Genomic DNA, 18623 nt, shown 5'->3' on the forward strand with positions numbered 1-18623 from the left:
AAAAAAATATAAACAGGTATTTAATTTCCTTCTTTCTAAATAAATGTTCCAAACAAAGGTAGAAAAAAACCTCTTGAAATATACATTTATCTTACAGTTGAATTTCCTGACAAGAACACATGTTTGGTATATCTGTTATCAGGCTTTTATATACACAAGACTTCAGAATGAGCATCTCCAAGTTTTCAAGTCAGGTAGAGATTTTTTTTTCTAAAGATTTATAACGCTTTCTAAAAATTCAGTTTCAACAAATTTGGATTTACCTTATCAGCAGCCGATCCTGGCACAACTGCTTTGACGTAGATACCAATCTTTTCTTGACCAGCTCCCTGTCATGATAGAAATTAAATTACATAACATTAATCAATCTCATAATTATTATATTCTGAAAATGAATAGAATCTCAAAACACTCAAATTATCATGTTTTAACAATTCCAAATTAAGGTCAAGAATTGGAGAGGGTTCAATATCCCCCCCTTGATTAACGTAAACTAATTTGAAAATTTGGTTTAAGAAAACAGTAACAAAGAAAAGGAGATAATAGTGAGAGAGAGAAAAAGAGAGAGGGGGGATGAAATAAAGTGGTAAATGAATGACCAAGAAATATAAACCATATAAAAACATAACACAAAATATTTTCTACTTCCTTGACACACTACACTGTTTGAAATGAGGACTGTTGGTGATTTAAGCAAATAAAATGGAAGAACAAAAAATTGAGAGGGAGAGAGACTTACGGTAGCTGCAATGATGCTCAGTCCCATGCCTGGCTTTCCGTGTTTGTTAAGTTCTATGGTAACAACCTCTGGCTCCTTACCAGCTGGCTTAGCATCAGGTTTAACTTGAGGCTGTGAATACAGACAACGAATTGCTCATGGTTGAACATGGAATTTAATTCATTAAACAAAAGCAGTTTCATGACAAATTAAGAGACTTCAGTAAACCTTCACAATGAAGAGAGAGAGAAAAAATCAACTAAGAAGACATAATTTGGATACATGGTAGCGCTCGTCCCCATAGCATAATCTGACCAATGAGGTGACACATTATATCCCACCTGCAACTGGAATGTGTTTTCAATCAGATTAGGGGATGTTGCAAGAAAATACTGGCGGTCAATTTCAATTTCTCTTGCAATTTTAAAATTGATAGATCTAGTTTAACTATCATGGATTAATTATTACTCCAAGTTGCAAGAACCAGAACAACAATCCAATGCAAATTTGTAAACAAAATCAATACTTTCAATTGAATTTTGGACCACAATAAACTTGTAGGCTTGCAACTGATGGCGAGTTTCTTGCAATTGATTGCAAGTCTCTTGAAACTGATTGCAGAATTCTTAAAATTGATCGCAATTTTCTTGCAATGCCCCATTATGTCTTTGTAAAACAGACCCTAGTTCATAGTCAATGTTTGCTTTACCTCAAGGTGCGGGGCAGAGCCTGGTTGTGGGGAGGTTGGTGACTGAGGCGATGGTGGACCTGGAGAATCTAGGATGGATGGTTGATTGCCATACATATACACAGTCCACGTACCGTTGGCCTTTGGGTGAGGGGTCAAACGCACAAGAGCTATGGAGAGAAACAAAGTATATACAATTACAATATATGAATTCTAGATTATCAAGCATAAAAAACAATAATGACAAAATAATTCCTACACTGTAATAGCTACATGGGACCTGTTAAGCAGCAAATATCCGCAAGTACATTTTTAAAAATCAAGAAAGTATATTTTTAAAAATCCTGAAGGGTTGGTAAAAGCAATCTTACAAGTTAACATTGCTTGTATTCTTTGCATTGTGAATATTACAGTCTGAACTGTTTGGAGGGGAGGTTTCATATGACAAAAGAATCTAAGATGTGTCTCCATGGTATGTACATGTACCAAAAGAGCAAAGTGGCTTTAGTGGAAAAACAGGAAAGCATCATTTGTTACATTTTGGGGGTCCAGAACATCAATTGTAGAAATAAATTTAGGTCTAAGGTGAAAAATTACAATTGAATATTAACATCAATTACATTTCTTTGTGCTACCTCCTCCCCCATGGTCAGTATTTCTGCCTCGCTTGCATGAGAGGATTGGAGAACTCTTGAAGACTGTTAGGAATACCCTTGATAATATCATTTAATAATCTCTAATTTACCCCCTCCCTCCCCCAAGAAGATCTCTCTCACCATTAGGGAATTAGGGATACAGGTGATTAGTTACACCATCCAGTGGTCACTGTAACTCACCAGCTTGTATGAGCAGATTGAAGAACTCTCTAAGACTGTTAGGAATGCCCTTGATGATATCCCTAAAGCATCATTAAGTCCCCCCCCCCCATTACAGGAGGACTCTCCAAACATTCAGGATACAAGTGACAAGTTACAACCCCTGATGTCAATGTAACTCACCAGCTTGTATGAGTGGATTGAAGAACTCTCTAAGACCGTTAGGAATACCCGTGATGATATCCCTAAAGCATCACTAAGTTACCCCCCCCGGACTCTCCAAACATTCAGGATACAGGTGACAAGTTACAACCACTGATGTCAATGTAACTCACCAGCTTGTATGAGTGGATTGAAGAACTCTCTCAGACTGTTAGGAATGCCCTAAAAGATTTCACTAGAGCATCTCTAGGTTACCCCCTCTCCCACCTCATAGTCATATGTCTCTGTAACTCACCAGCTTGTATGAGCGGATTGAAGAACTCCCTAAGACCGTTAGGAATGCCCTTGATGATATCACTGGAGTAGCCATCATCAGGTAGGAAGGCTGGTACCCTTAGTTCTCTCTCCTCCTCAATCAGGATGGGATGACCCTCACGCTGGGCTTGGAGCTCATCCTGGGATGCTGCCATGGCGGTGGCCTGGTGAGCAAAGGACCAAGATGGGTAATCAATCTTCAAAGCACTTTTGGTATTCACTCAAGACATCAATGTTTGACTCAGCTTATTAAAATTTTTTGAAGCTTCCTTGTACATATGCAAATAGAAAATTCCATATTTTTTCAAATTTTTTTTAGTTGTTCTACATGTATATACATTCCATTCATATCAAAATATGAAACTGAGGCACATGTATATCATACTGTAGAAGAAATGGTCGCCAGTCATAGGTAAAGTTGCATGTAAATTATGAACAGCTTTATGAAACACCCAAAGGCCTTGTATACAATCTGCATACAGCATATATGATTAGTTCAAGAATATAATCTGGGTCCTTGTTGCAGAAAAGTTACTTTTATAACTTTGCCATCCAATGGTGACTTCTAGTGAATCCTTGATCCTGATTGTTGAGTATTGTTACCATGGCAACTACCATTGGATGGCAAAGTTACTATAATACATGTAATGATTAAATTATTATAAAACTGCCGCTAGATTGGTTGGTTACCTTAGCAATGGCTTCTGGTGGGATCTGGATGGCACCCTTAGGAGGGACATAGTTATCAAGGATGGCTTTCATCTGACGAGAGTTCAGCATCCAGCTATTGTTAATGGCAGAGTTGAGCTGGTTAGAATTCTCCTTTGGTGCGATCAACAGGTCCAGGGCCTGTTGAGATTAATAAGAAACAAAGGGATGGTAAATACTAATTCTCAAATCATCATACACCATCATGGCTAAACGTAAGAATTTGGTCAGACTACTCACTAGGCTTGGTGAGGCTTTATTTAATCAATGAATTTATGGATACACATTCATAACTAACTTTGCTGTCTTTCCATTGTTGCAATTGATTGGATCAATCGCAACTATTTGTAAGATGGGGCCCAGGATTACACCATGTGGGGTGAAATTAAAGGGAAGGTAGTCAAAGTGGGAAGGGACCAAGTAGCAATTTACCATTTGCAGGGTTCCCAGCTTTTCAAAAAAAACAAACAAACTGATTTTTCCATGATAAAGTTTAAAAATTCCCTGATAATTAATAAAACCCATTCCCCATTTCGCATGTTTTCTAAGTTGTTGCAGTGAATTACATATATTTTCAGTATAAAAACAATAATGTAAAACCAATTAGTACCACCATTACCAGTCATTCAAATGATGTTGTTTTGATATGCAACAAAATATAACAGAGCCTGACTGACTACCGTGCTTTTGAATTTAGGGCTGATTAAAAGTCCCTTATCTTTCCCTCACTAGAGGCATTTTCCCCTGATTTGAGGTATTTTTAAAATCAAATTCTCTGATTTTGCCCAGACTGGAAAAAAGTTTTTAAAAAATTTCCCTGATTTCCCTCATAGGCTGGGAACCCTGATTTGGGACTGAATGGAAAGAAGACAAAGTGGGTGTAGACCAAGTCACAATTTCCCATACCACTCACCTGTTTGAGTTTCTGAAGGTGGGTGTCGGCTGCGACCTCAAGCCCCTGCTTCTCGGCCCAGGCAACCACCCTAGAGAGACGTCTCATCAACCTGTCACCCCAGTCCTGGGTGCAGAGACCGGCGTGACGGGGGGAGGAGACCAGACGGTTGAAGAGACTGGCGCTGATGAAGTGGAAGAGCTGCGAGAAGAGCTGGATGGTGAGGGCGGCGTTGACCCGGCAAACCCGCAGGAGGGTCATGGCTGAGGACAGGATCTGGAGGACATCACCTTTTAGAGAAAGAGAAAAGGAGGTAAGGGATAAACATGCATAATTCAAATATTTAAATCAGCTGAAATCAATCTTTCATTTAATCAATGTTTATGAGTAAAAATAATGCATGTTCTATGTGCTCAAACAGTATTGATACATGATGTGTGGGCCCCAATTGAATTTGTAGCTTAAAATTTACTTCTATAATAGTTAGTTTTTAAAATCATTATCATTTGATTTTATCCTATTATTTCAAATCTTACTCTCAACAGGTTTTGTTGAATGTATGAGTCATTAGTTAGTCAGCCCACTCGCACACTTTGAAATGCCAGCACAATGTGCACTAGAAATGTCATTATCATAAGATGTGAATGTACATATAGTGAGCAAATGGACACTTGATGATATAAAGTGGGACGGATGGGATTCCTTTCAAAAATAGCTACTCTAAGCTACCAAGGGCATTTCAAGTCAAATGAATGAATGGATTTATTTCATTATAGTTTCATTTTATTAAAACAGGGTGGCCTCTCCAGTTAAACACTGCTATCACTAATGGCACTGTCAATGGTGAATAATCATTTACCATCTGGTGGAGGAAATTCGAAAAGGGGGAGAAATACAGATTAAAATGATATGGAGGGGTAGTGGTATGAACGCCAGCATTCAATATCTTATTGGTTGAGACATCATATAGCTCTCGTTTCAACATATTTGATCTATGCAAGTATTCAACAATATTATCCTAGCACTAAAGCAGCATAGGGATTATTTTGTTATGCAACTGTTTCCGTTTATAGCTCAATGTTTAACAACCAGACTATGTTGTTATTGAAAATATATTTTTATAAGAATATGAAAGTGAAACATTCCTTTATTTTCAACAACACAATCAAATATGTCTATTAATGCATAATAGTAAAAAGAAAAAAAAGCATAATAGGTAAGAGCAAATGTTACTACTATTGCCAAAACAGATTCCTTTATTCAGAGTGTTATGAAAACACAGTTGAGACTGGGAGATAAGGCATGCGTTGAAACAATTGAACATGAAAGTAAATGATAGCGTGATCACATTCCAATCATTATTTGAATAATAATAAACACTTGAAACAATAACCCCCGAAAAGTACCAGCCATGAATCATGCAACATTATTTGCTATACTAACATGCAATAGTACATTTATCCCCTGTGTAACATAGTCTGTGTGTACATGAGCATTTATTTACCCAATATCTAATTGCAAACAGACTTTGGTCATGCACGACTTTGCTCATGCCATAGTAATAATATGCATTATTACTATAATCCATCATATTCAACTCCAAAGGCATATGATTGAAAATGTTAAAAGTGGTATATCAATCAAAACGCAAATGATACATTTCATCAATCAACTTTACAAATTGAACATTTTGTGGCACAAAAAATACCTACAGTAAATTACTGATTCGTTTCGCATAATGGAATATTTATAATTGATAATCTGACAGACCTTGCATGATCAGATGATATCCAATTATTTTCAACGTTTATTTTTGTCAAGCCCAGTATTAAATGGTAAAACGAGATCCCAATGGAGCCTGATTTATGACCACTGCACTTGTACAGATTATTTCTCAAGACACATGTTTTATTTCTGTCACTAAACTTTTCTTTTTGTGTTAGGCTGTTGTAAATGCTTACAATTCTTTAATTTTGTTCAGTATCATTTTGAAAGTTTGTACAAGGTGATTTGAACCATTCCCTTTTTTTTAATAAATACATAAAATGGGCAAAAAAAAACCACCCAATATCAAAGCAATACAGCACCAAGGAATCAATTGTTATAGCTGATACAGTGTGAAACTATAATGAGCTCAAGGCTCCTACATGTACATGCACTAGTGATTCTAAATAGCTAATGCTTTTTTTAATTAGGAGTGGGCTATACATGGGTCAAAAATACTTTTTTTGTAATTTCGATATGGGAACAGTTTTTTTTTATTCCTTGTAATGTATCTCAACATGAAATGACAATATTTTTTGTCTCGGGTCCGAGAAAAAAGTGTGCCGGGCCAAAATCCAAAATGGCCGCCAAAACCACCCAAAATCACAGTTTTGGCCACAACTTCTTTATTTGGTGGTCTTTTTCTTTGGTTTTGGTGTCTATTCATATGTATTTGGGGGCAGGCAATTTGTTTTTCCTATAATTAGTACTTTTAAAACCATTATTTGTAGAGTTAAAAGGTAATTATACCTAAATTTTTCAATTTTTATAGCCTTTTTTCAGCCAATAAGTAGATTTTATCGTCCTGGGGTTCTTGGATATTAGATGGTACGAGGTCAACAATAGCAAGCAGCTTCATAGAGCTATATCGCTTTTATTCCTCTACTATGGGTTTTACGGATATTTGTGAAATATATCTTAAATAAAAAAAAATGTTAATTATCCATAGGGGCTATACAGTATACAATGTACTGTACATACTGCACTGCATAAATGCATTGGCCACCATGACAAGGCATGTATATAGTGTTATACATGTAGAAATGAGCTCTTAGGTTTAGAATTAGATGCCTCAGAAATTGAAGATATATTTTGTCTCAGAAACTGAGGACATGTTTTGTCAAATATGCTAATTCAGGGGGCGGAGAAAGGTAATTAACCTCACATCATGGCATTTACACTGTAGATATTCTGGGCCCCGTGCATAAAAATTTACCATTATGTTAACTTAATGGTAACTTACATGGAATCCTTGGTTCTGATTGGCTGTTGATCAACGTTACCATGATTATATAGTTACCTGACCCCATAAACATAGGCCAGTTAGACACCACAACCAGGTAAAAAAAGCCTCAAAATGAAGAAGATATGGCTACACGTAGATATGTGATGTACGTATATGATATGTGATATTTTATGTGCAATTTACGTTGCTGGTTTCATCATGTACATCAGCTGACAAGCAATCAAATTCACAATTCCCAATCTAATTTTAAACCTGAAGAGCTTACAATGTATTTCTATGACACCATATTTTATGTACAGGTCTTGTCATATGTCATGGTGGTCAATGGCAGTGTAGTATGTACAGTAACAGTACATTGTATACTGTATTGCCCCTATGGATAATTAACATTTTTTTATTTAATAAGATATATTTCACTAATATCCGTAAAACCCATAGTAGAGGAATAAAAGCAATATAACTCTATGAAGCTGCTTGCTATTGTTGACCTCGTACCATCTAATATCCAAGAACTCCAGGATGATAAAACCTACATTTGGCTGAAAAAAAAGCTATAAAAATTGGAAATTTAGGTATAATTACCTTTTAACTCTACAAATAATGGTTTAAAAGGGCTAATTATAGGAAAAACAAATTGCCTGCCCCCTAAAACATATTAATAGACACCAAAACCAGAGAAAAAGACCACCAAATAAAGAAGTTGTGGCCAAAACTGTGATTTTGGGGGGTTTTGGCGGCCATTTTGGATTTTGGCCCGGCACACTTTTTTCTCGGACCCGAGACAAAAAATATTGTCATTTCATATTGAGATAAGGTAAAAGGAACACAAAAAAACTGTTCCCACAGTAAAACCAAAAATCACCCATTTATAGCCCACTCCTATTTTAATACCGTAATTTGAATGAATGAAAAGGAATCAAATATGATGCTCATCATGAAAAGAAGAGACTGGAATTAGGCCTACAGTTTGCATTTTGCTATTTGGGTACCGGGTATATACATGTATGTATTCCATTTACAGAAAATGATTTGTCAAATAACAATGTGTAAAAACTTACATACAAAAGCTGACAGTACTGTAGCACCCCCCCCCCCCTTGACAACAAGATGATTAAACACATTTCACCTCTTTACAGCATAAAAATGGAATAAAATATGCCACATAGCATTACACCATGGATGTTTTTTCTCTTTGTTAATCTCATAACAATTTTGGGGGTATTAAAAGTTTGTCACCCCTGTAGCTATAGGTCTACAGAACGGAATCCATTTCATATTTTCCATATTATGCTAAATAAATCTACAGATCTGCAAGCTAAACAAGACAACTAATAAGCTTTGCATGATTTTATATGGTAAGCTAAGGGGACATAGGATGGAATATGCATACTCAATGAAGGAAACAAACTTTTCTAAATGAAAATATCTTGGAACCAGAAAAAAATTGATACATGGAAAAAAGATTCATAATGTCTATAGATTACAGAATAAAAAAAAAATTGAAAGGAACTGCATGAATTTTTTTCAAATATTTTAACAAGGAGAAAATACAGTGTACCCAGCTACCAGTGCTCAGAAAACCCATTCCAAATGAGAAGAGAAAAAAAGAGAACAAATACAAGATCATTCACAAACCAAGAATTAATGGAAGAAAGAAAATCTTAAGAAATGAGAAATAATATCACCCCAAGAATTAGAGAAGCATGAAAACTAAAACAAGAGTTAGTATGATATGACATAGAACCCAAAACAAAGTTTGTTGACAGCAACAATGCCATTTTATCTTCTGTATTATTTTGTAAAATAGAAAAGGAGAGTAATTTAATAAACTACATGTAACTGACTAGTTGGAACACTTCATGCAAATGCAAATCATGCACATTTTAAGAATTTAGCATGCATATTACAAAATCCCAGTAGACCCCACCTTGAACAAGTGTTTTAATTGCAGTTAAGCTCAAAAAGAAAGGTGATGATTATTTTGGTCCATTGCCAACTCGTCCACTCATCACATTGTCTATCTTCATTTGGTCTAATGCCAATCAGTCCATCAACATTTCTTCTATTAACCATTTGGTCCAATAATCACTTCATCTATGACCATTCTGTCTCATAACCATATGGTCTCATACCCATTTTTTTTTCATTCATTTCGCCCAATTATTCACTTAGTCCAATTGTATATGGAATAAATGGCTATTGGACCAATTAACTACTGATCAAAATGATGAGTGGATGCAATGGCAATTAGACCATGAGGACATTGGACATACTGATCGTAGACCAAATGATAGTAGGCGAGTTGGTATTTGGCATTGGACCAATTGGAAATACACCATTATTTTTCTAGCTAGTTTGCTTTTTCGAGGGTTCCTACCTATTGTTGGGCGGCCACTCATAGGGCTTCGTGAAGGGGGTCTCATCCATCGACCGTTCTCAACACTCTTTGCATCCTCGTCTGGGATAGAGGAACAGTCAGGACAAAATGGTTTAATAGCTTCCAGGGAAAACTTTCTCCCAAGAACCAATAACATAAAAGTTTGTGATCAATCACGATTTGGATGACCATTTCTGACTGGTTATTGGTCGGGCAAGTTAACAGAATGCCTCATGCCACTTCATAGTGATCGAGTCCAAACTCTCATGTAATAGTGCCCTGGCCTTTTGCTTGTACATCAGTTTAACATTTGGAGGTTTGCACATAGTACTCCTAGAATTTACTGCCATCTCTCTATAACCAAGAGAGATGTCAAGATAATTTTACAAAGTCTTACCATATCAAAATATTCAAGGGTTATTTACAATAAATGTGAATCTACTTGTACATTACATGACCAAACAATGTCTTCTCAAGTACAGACACTCATTTATGCTTTACAACATTCCTTTAATAATGTAATGTGACTAATATAAACCTACATTATGTTATAAAACAAATCCATGGTACCATGATGCAGAGAATCAATCATCAAAATAAAAAAAATTAAGGGCAAGAAACATTCTGAAATATGAAGTAAAAAACAAGTCCCATGCACACACATGTTAAAATGTATCACGACCAAGCCATGAATATGAAATGCATGGAAAGAGTGGAAAATTTTTTTTGTGGGGGGGGGTGGTAATTGATAATGAAGGATTTTTCAAAGCTGATTTTAGAGGACCAACATCAATACCACTGATTCATGGTTAGCGACAAAATCCACTTGTGTTAGTATGAGTAAGACTGATCATTTTGTCTCAATAACTTTGAAAATCCACCCATTGGTAAATGCTGTCATGATGCCCCCTGACTGGAATCTACAGAAACCTCAATGTCGATCTAACTCATATACAAAATGCATTCCTAAGTACCTAGAGCTACTATATAAAACTACACATCGTATTAAAATACAAATACATGTGGTTGTCAATGTGACAAGGCATGAAGAAATTTGCTTACTCCTGGATAACACAAAATAAAGTAAAAAAAATATTCAGGTAGCACCTAGAATGTCCAAGGAATCAAAATATCTAGCTATATGGGAACTCCTGTATGCACATCTGAAAAATTCAGATTATTGATATTTTTCACTTGTAAAAAATAAAACAAATAGGCTAAACATACATACATAGCTTATCTCGAAATATGCACAATATATTATAAATTGTTTTGGGTTTTTCTGTCATCAATCAAGCACTGTTACATAGGTGCCATAAAACATACATAGAATATCTCAAAATATGCACAAAATATTATATTATCGTTTTTTTAATGTAACATCTAATGGTCTGGAAGTGATATTTGATAATGTAGGTGAAGCTGTTTGTTAAGTTACAAATGACTTCAAGCATGACTGGAACACGTTCTTAGGCGCTATTAAAAGTCAACTACATTTGCATATTAGCCGTGTGTAAAGTCCTGCTTAATTTATAAACAGCTTTATGGAACACCCACCGGCATATTTACTATAAGCAAGCTCAGGTCCTTGCTCTCATCCCTGCCCTCACCCCCCAAATCATAAAAAAAAATAAAAAAAGAACTAATGAAGGGTTGGAAAGGTGGATGAATGGAAGTGCGTATCAATTCTTACCAGCGATGAGATCTTTTTCAACATCAGCTTCATCGCTTGGGTCAAGGAATGCGGAGAGGTTCTTGTTGAGTTCTAGTTGCATGGCTCTCACAAGATGCCTGAGATATGGGACAAAGATGGTGATTAGTCAGAAATAATCATGATGGAAATTTCTACTTTAGGTAACACTAATACAAAAGTTATTCTCTCAATGAATATGAATAAGAAACAGGGCTGCTAAAATGTGTATAGAGCTTGGGCAACAAAGATTTCTACTATTCGATAATAAATATATGAGTTTGTTTACAATAATAGGTGTCGGTGTACTTGGGGCAATTTGCAGAAAAGTTACAATCCCTCATAATTTCAAAATATCAAACACAGCTTGATTTTCAACAAATCAAAAGCAAACATTTGAGACTTAAGTTTTATTTCATTTTTTGTAGTTGTAATCAAACTTGGCACTCTTTGAAATGGGACTCTGGGCAAGTTTCACAAAGATTTAATTCTGACTAAAATTTTGCACTTAAATTCCCAATCGCGAACACATTAATTAATTGGTCAGATCAAGCTCACTAGATGAGCACTACCACATATTGATAAACAAGAATGATACTAAATAAAGAGGCTTTAATAGGATGAATTATAATAATTGGCATTTATATAGCGCTTTATCAATCTACGACTGTTCAAAGCGCTTCACAATTATTATTACCCGGTCACTGGATTCATAGCATTCCAAGCAGCCTGTTAGGCGCAAATTTGCTAAACCAACCACAATGACGGTTGTTTCCTACCGGTACCCAATTAGCACCTGGGTGAGAGTGGCAAAGTGTGGATTGACGCCTTGCCAAAGGGCGCTAGGCCATGGTGGGATTCGAACACACGACCCTCTGATTACAAGGCGAGAGTCAGAACCGCTACACCACGGTGCTTATAATTTGTAAACAAATTTTTCGGCATTACTGCTATGTGTTTAAGATTGCATGCTCGATTAGTAATGAAAATCATGTTAAAGTCAGAAAAATTGGAACCAGTGGGATTTCTCCTATTAAAGCCTCTATGTTTACTATCTATTGTCCATGGCGGACTGCTTTTGCATGATGAGTCAAAAAGAAGAGGATCGAGGGTATTTGTATTCCAGTTCTTCGTGACTTGGCCGTGAATCAGAATAGCCTGGTGGTTAAGTCACTGCCTAGAGGCAGTAGATGACAGGTTCAGATACCACTGGTTCCAATTTTTTTCTGACTTATGATTTTTATTACAGATCGAGCATGTCATCTTAAACACAGAGGAGTAATGCCGAAATTGTAAAAAAAAAAGACTGATACCAAATATTGTGCACACACTGAGACTTGTGCATAACTTTCAGTCAAACTTAATTCTTTGCGAAGCACCCCCCTGGTCTTGGAGAAGAGACAATGTTCTTTACCTGAAGGTATTCTGCACACACGTATGAAGGATATCCTGGGCATCCTGTGAGATACCACCAATGTCCCGATCAGCCATGAAGAAGTGAAGGAGCTCAGAGACATTGGCTAACCAGAAGGTCAAGGCACCGGCTACTTGGGATTCCTCCTGTTATTTATGATAGGGGAGAGGAATAATGCATTTATTGTTGTATTCATTGATTTTATTTGCACAAAAGCTGCATCTCTTTTCAAAACAAAACAATAATTCTTTATCATCAATCCAGTAAGTCTGTTTCAAACTTACTGTTTTTTTTTTTTTCACTGTACCATCACCATCATTTCTTCCCACCACCACATTATCATCACCTCAATCATAATCACCATTTTCATCTTCTTTTTCCTCATCGTTATCACCTTCCAAAATCATCACAAACACCACCACCTATGCCACCATCACCATCATCATCTTTAAATCAAAATGATCATCACAAGCATCATCATCATTAGCACCTTCATGACCAATGTCATCATTATCATTTTCTTGCTCATCATCATTGCTATCATCTCCCTCCTCCTCTTCCGCATCACCGCCAAGTGGTCTTACCATATCTCAATCACACTGTATCATCCGCTTTTCCAGCATGTCAGTTGATGAAGTATATTTGAAGGATGTTATCACACAAGACCACATGAATTATCCATTTACATATTTTGCAAAGATCAATAATCTGACAATTCCTTATTCTTACTTCAACTGTCCTGTCGATGATGTCGGCCATTTTGTTGAGGAAGGCGGAAAGCCTCTGAGCCCTCTCTGTCGGACCCATCTCAGGGCGGTAGAGCTTAGAGAGACGATAGCGGCATGCCAGGTAAAGGGCGTATGTCGGGGCAAGCTTGAAGTAGATCTGGGCTCCGTTCACCTGTCGGACTACCACATCAAAGAAGGTGTCCTCACCTAAAGGTCAAACAGTTTGAAATGAAGGGTTGGAAACATGTATTTGACAAAGACAGCATGCACAGGAGAAAAGACAATAATATTGGGTAAGAATTATCAACACAAAATGATCAATACATGAAGGTGTCAAGAATTTTATTTTCTTTGTTAATAACTTTTCAGGCAAAGTCGCACCCTGTTTAAGTCCGACTCTGGATCGACGCCTGATACAGTTAGCAAGTGCAGAGTTTTCAAATGATAAAATTGATTGAAATGAAGGATACTAAAAAAAAATATTTTCAACTATTAAATTGTCAAAATGCTTGCTGAGGCTTAATTCAAAACAGTGATATTATATAGATGTACCACTCACCTGTGTCTCTAAACTCTAAGCTAAGTGGCAGAACTTCAGTGTTTGGATCAGGAACCTGCAACAACAAAAACAAAACATGCATGCTAAATTTCATTGGGAAAGAACTTTATTGGGAAACTTTATCTTAACACATTGCCTGGACACATGAACAGGAATATAGCTGTTAATGAAGTATGATGTGGCAGTTATGACTTTCAGAAGCCATCTGGCTAAAAAAAGGAAACATGATGGCTTGAATCTCTTTTCATGTCAAACTAATCAAGATAGAACCTCATGAAACCCTGAAAAGAAAATAACTGATGGGTTGCTTTAAATTTGATATTTTGCAACTACTGTAGATTATGATCCTATGCAATGATGAAATATACATTTCATGACCCTGCCTTTACATCAAATTGAGATTGCAATTCCTAATGTATCTCTCTAATTGCACCATTTGAGATCAATCTTAATTTGAGTTTTATACCACAACTCTTTGTAAAGGGGTCCCAAGATATGTCCATGAAGGTTTAGACGTACATGTATCTTTGAAAATGTTCTATAAGTATAAATGACAATTTCCTTCTTTATCTTGAAAATAATTATTTCAGAATAACGAGGATAATCTGCAACTTTGTTTCTACAAACAGATCTATTCCATTTGGTCAACACTTTATACAATTTCATTCTCTCCAATGTTTATGCTTTGTTAGTGAAGAATGTAAACAAGAATATGAGGAATGTATTGGGATACATGTCGTAGATTACATGAAGCCAAGTAATTGGCCCATCTTAAATAAATGAGATAATTGTATCTTCTTATAAATTATACATGCATGTATGCTGCATACAGAGAACACAAAATTCACTCCTATAGTTTAAATGATCTTCCAAATAAAGTAGGTTTAATGACACTCTAACAAAAAATTTAAAAAAGAACATCAATGGGTAAAAAGTGAAAGAGGAATGAAACAAAGAAATCCATTGGTAAGCAAATGTTGCAAATAAAAGGGAATTCGAGAAAAACAGTTACAAGTAGGAAAGATAAAAGAGAAACAAGAATGAGTACGTCAAATTATTTACATGTAACATGAAATCGACATTAAAAAACCATATAAAAGAAACAAGTTATAAACAATTCTGATGACCATGGCAACAAATAACAACTTAATCATATACATGTTAAGTATAACAAATATCATGAAGTATTTTCAGATTGCAAAATGTAAAAGTATGTATGTCTGGCAGTGAGCCTCGGTGAACAGAGCCCCGTCTTACAAAGAGTTGCGATTGATCCGATCAACCACAACTATGGATGGCCAGCAACGTCAACATCTATCATGATTGTTTGTTCAAAATAATTTCAAACTACAGGGTGTATATTCATGCATTCATTGTTTCTTGAAAATTCACTGTGCTTCTCTTTGTATACAAAGGACATAGGACAAATGACAGTGATGGATTTCCATAGTTACATTTGATTGGATCAATCGTACTTCTTTGTAAGACAGGGCCCAGAAGTAACATGAAAATAACAACATGAATCTATACAAATTCTTACAAATGAATCACATTATAAAATGCAACATATTAATGATGATAAGTGAGATGGTATATATCTTTAAAATTTACGTACTGTCATGAAACAAAAATATGTTAGTATCCAATTGAAAGTATTATTCTACTATAAGTCAGTATAATATCGCAGCTTTTATAGCGTTAGTGCCACATTCATATTCTGCATTACTATGTGTTACAAAGTGCATGATCAATTTCATAAAATGTCTGTCGAAACAATATTTATTAAAATATGTTTGAGGGCAGTATGTTATTCAAAAAGATTAATGTGTAATCTCTATATTATTAATGAAACATAAAGATGTAACTGTTATATTTAAATATTTTTGAAGCCGTGTGTTTTGATAAGTGGTTGTTGGCAACATGAGATGACTGCAACGTTAAGTGAGGACACAATAGCAATATCATGTTATGATTGCTTATTTACTGTAATTGTTGTTTCTCTAGTTTCTATTATCATAATAATCATCATTATTATCTCTAGGTATTGTTTCAACTTCAAAGTCGAGCATAAAGTGAAATGTAACCAAGCGTGAATACATGCTCATCATTTGCATCGCACAGTGCTCAAAATACTTATAGCCAGCTGGCATGAACAACATTATTAACCAAATTGGGATTTATCAATTATCTGAAGACTTCATTTCAAAAAAACAATTCTTGTAATTGGCAATATAGTAGTATTTTCCTATGTTTGCTTAATTTTTCCTCTTCAAATACATGCAGCTATATGTGGTATCTTTGAAAGTTAAAACTCTTGATTTTACTAAATTTGGTAATTGTTTAATTTACAACCCCCCCAAAAAAAATTGCCATGTTTTGTGATCCTAATCAAAGGATTTTGTGAATTATCTTCATTAAAAAATATCTTTTTATAAAATGACCTAAAATACTCCAATTAATAAGGGCCAAGAGAATTTTTTCAATTTTCTATTGATGTACATTGTATGATATTTTAGGGCTTTGCTTAAAAAGCAATTGGACCAAACCACATAATGTGGGTATTTGGTCAAAATGGGTCAAATAAAAAAAATTTAAGAACTCGATATATAACGAAACATGAATTTTATTGAATGGAAATCACAACAGGATGATCATGAGTTATACACACTGTGCTCTTTTAACTCGTTGCATGCCACCACATACCTGCGGATGCCGCCCTGTATGGGTGGCTACTTGGCCGGAGGCATCGAATGTGGTCTCATAACTCTGTGCAGGGGTACGGTTGATGATCTGTAGATCAGTCATACAGTATGTGTACATAGTGAGGGTTAGATGTTAGTCGAGCTATTAAAAAGATTGTGGGGGTGCATAGTGACTCCTCTATCATTAAAAAGGTGCGTGGATGGGCTGGGTCAGGGATGGGGAAGTGGGGTGTACAAAATGAGACATTGAGCCAAACTATCCACAATAATAGCATTCAGGCAATTCTGAAAACTTTTATTGTATAATTTCATTTTGAAAAACCTTTCAGAATATGAGCGATGAAAGTATAATTTACATATGATCATAGTCATGTAAAAAATCAGGAAGCTTTTTATATACAACTTCAACCATTTACTTTGCAAATTACAAATCCTGAGTAGTTTTATTCTTAAATATTTTGTTTCCTTTGCGTGCAAAAGGATTCAGGATTTCACTTCGGAATAAGGCATCATTCTCATGAAGGGGGTGGGGGATCCTTACATTTTCAGCACAAAACGTTTTCAATGAGATCGGGAGCAATTTGCAGAAAAATCAAAATGGATTGGGGCCATGCGTAAAGTCTTGCCTAACTTTATAAACAGCTATATGAAACACCCACCAGGACAGTTTTCATGGAGCATATTGTCATTGGATTTCCAGAGAAATCTGTAATCAGCCAATCAGACAAAAGGACTTCAGTAGCTTGTAAAACAATCCTGATAAGACGATTCACATAATGCACCCCTGAAGGCATGCAAAACTGGTGACACAACATTTGCTCCTGCAACAATTGCTCAAAGGTGTCAAAGATGTAGGATTAGGGTTGCAATATGGGTTTATGGAAAGGTTTAGTGCAGGGTGTAGTGTTAAATCCAAGGTTGAAGTGAATAGTCGTTCGAATAGTGATTGAAATTGATAGCAAAGCAATTGTTGCCGGATCAAATGTCATGCAACCTACCAACTACTTCTACTACACTAACACTGCTCATAACTTGATACCAATAGAGTTGACACTCATGCAAATGTAAGTTTATATGAATTACCATTACCAGAAGGAAGAATCAAAAGCAAGGTTAGCTCCACAGGTTATACAGGTTAATAGCATCACTGATTAATTAGTTGGTTTGCGGTACGAGTAACGGAATGGTTATTATAAATACCTTTTCCTGCTTGCCTCCGTAAGTCTCGATGCTACCGTCAGCATCAAACGTCGTCTCAACGTGGGATTTGTTCCTATCCTCCCAGTCCTAATGGGAGGAAGGTGATGAATTTTGAGAGGATGATAAAGTGATAGGAGAGACAGAAAGATGGAGAGCGGGAAAGACATAAGGATAGATGGAGTGACAGACAGAGAGTGACCAAGAGAGAAGAGAGACATTGGGAGATGAACACTACACAAATAATGATTGTTTATGAGTGCAATGGACATAATACTTCAGGAGGTGAAAGATGAAATGATCCATTCAACGAGGGGTCACTATTTCATCTCTCACCGAGTGAAGTATTCTGTCCATTGTACGAATGAAAAGACATACATTATTTGGTTTATATTATATGACACCTAAAAATTGATTTTTTTTTTAATCTGAAATTTATGAATTTCGATGCAAAACATGCTCATGCAGTGTGAGTTCGGTCTGTTGATTGTTACGTCATTATAACATGCGCACTGCTGGTGCCTGCAGCTGCTGTCTCGGAGCGCGCGTGCAATGGACAAAATCGTATGGATCCAAAATTGCATGATGAATGGATCAAAATTTGCACGTCATAGCAAAAATGGGCTTAATGAACAATATCAAACAAAC

General features: G+C 35.9%; 1 protein-coding gene across 3 annotated transcripts in view; it reads right to left on the minus strand.

Moving 5' to 3' along the window:
* Positions 1-18623, minus strand: part of LOC121414046 (afadin-like) — a 76288-nt gene that overhangs the window by 11351 nt on the left and 46314 nt on the right. Inside the window, exons 11-23 of one of the 3 annotated variants that reach the window (XM_041607091.1) lie at positions 17979-18065; positions 16780-16866; positions 14077-14131; positions 13519-13724; positions 12790-12935; positions 11379-11476; positions 9686-9766; positions 4320-4588; positions 3389-3547; positions 2679-2862; positions 1428-1576; positions 740-850; positions 264-329 (exon numbers count right to left, since the gene is read on the minus strand). In XM_041607091.1, coding sequence (XP_041463025.1) covers positions 264-329; positions 740-850; positions 1428-1576; positions 2679-2862; positions 3389-3547; positions 4320-4588; positions 9686-9766; positions 11379-11476; positions 12790-12935; positions 13519-13724; positions 14077-14131; positions 16780-16866; positions 17979-18065 — 1698 coding nt within the window. The remainder of the gene's footprint in view (positions 1-263; positions 330-739; positions 851-1427; positions 1577-2678; positions 2863-3388; positions 3548-4319; positions 4589-9685; positions 9767-11378; positions 11477-12789; positions 12936-13518; positions 13725-14076; positions 14132-16779; positions 16867-17978; positions 18066-18623) is intronic. The other 2 variants (XM_041607093.1, XM_041607092.1) reach the window with 2 other exon arrangements.

Source organism: Lytechinus variegatus, chromosome 4 (assembly GCF_018143015.1).
Source record: "Lytechinus variegatus isolate NC3 chromosome 4, Lvar_3.0, whole genome shotgun sequence".
NCBI lineage: Eukaryota > Metazoa > Echinodermata > Echinoidea > Temnopleuroida > Toxopneustidae > Lytechinus > Lytechinus variegatus.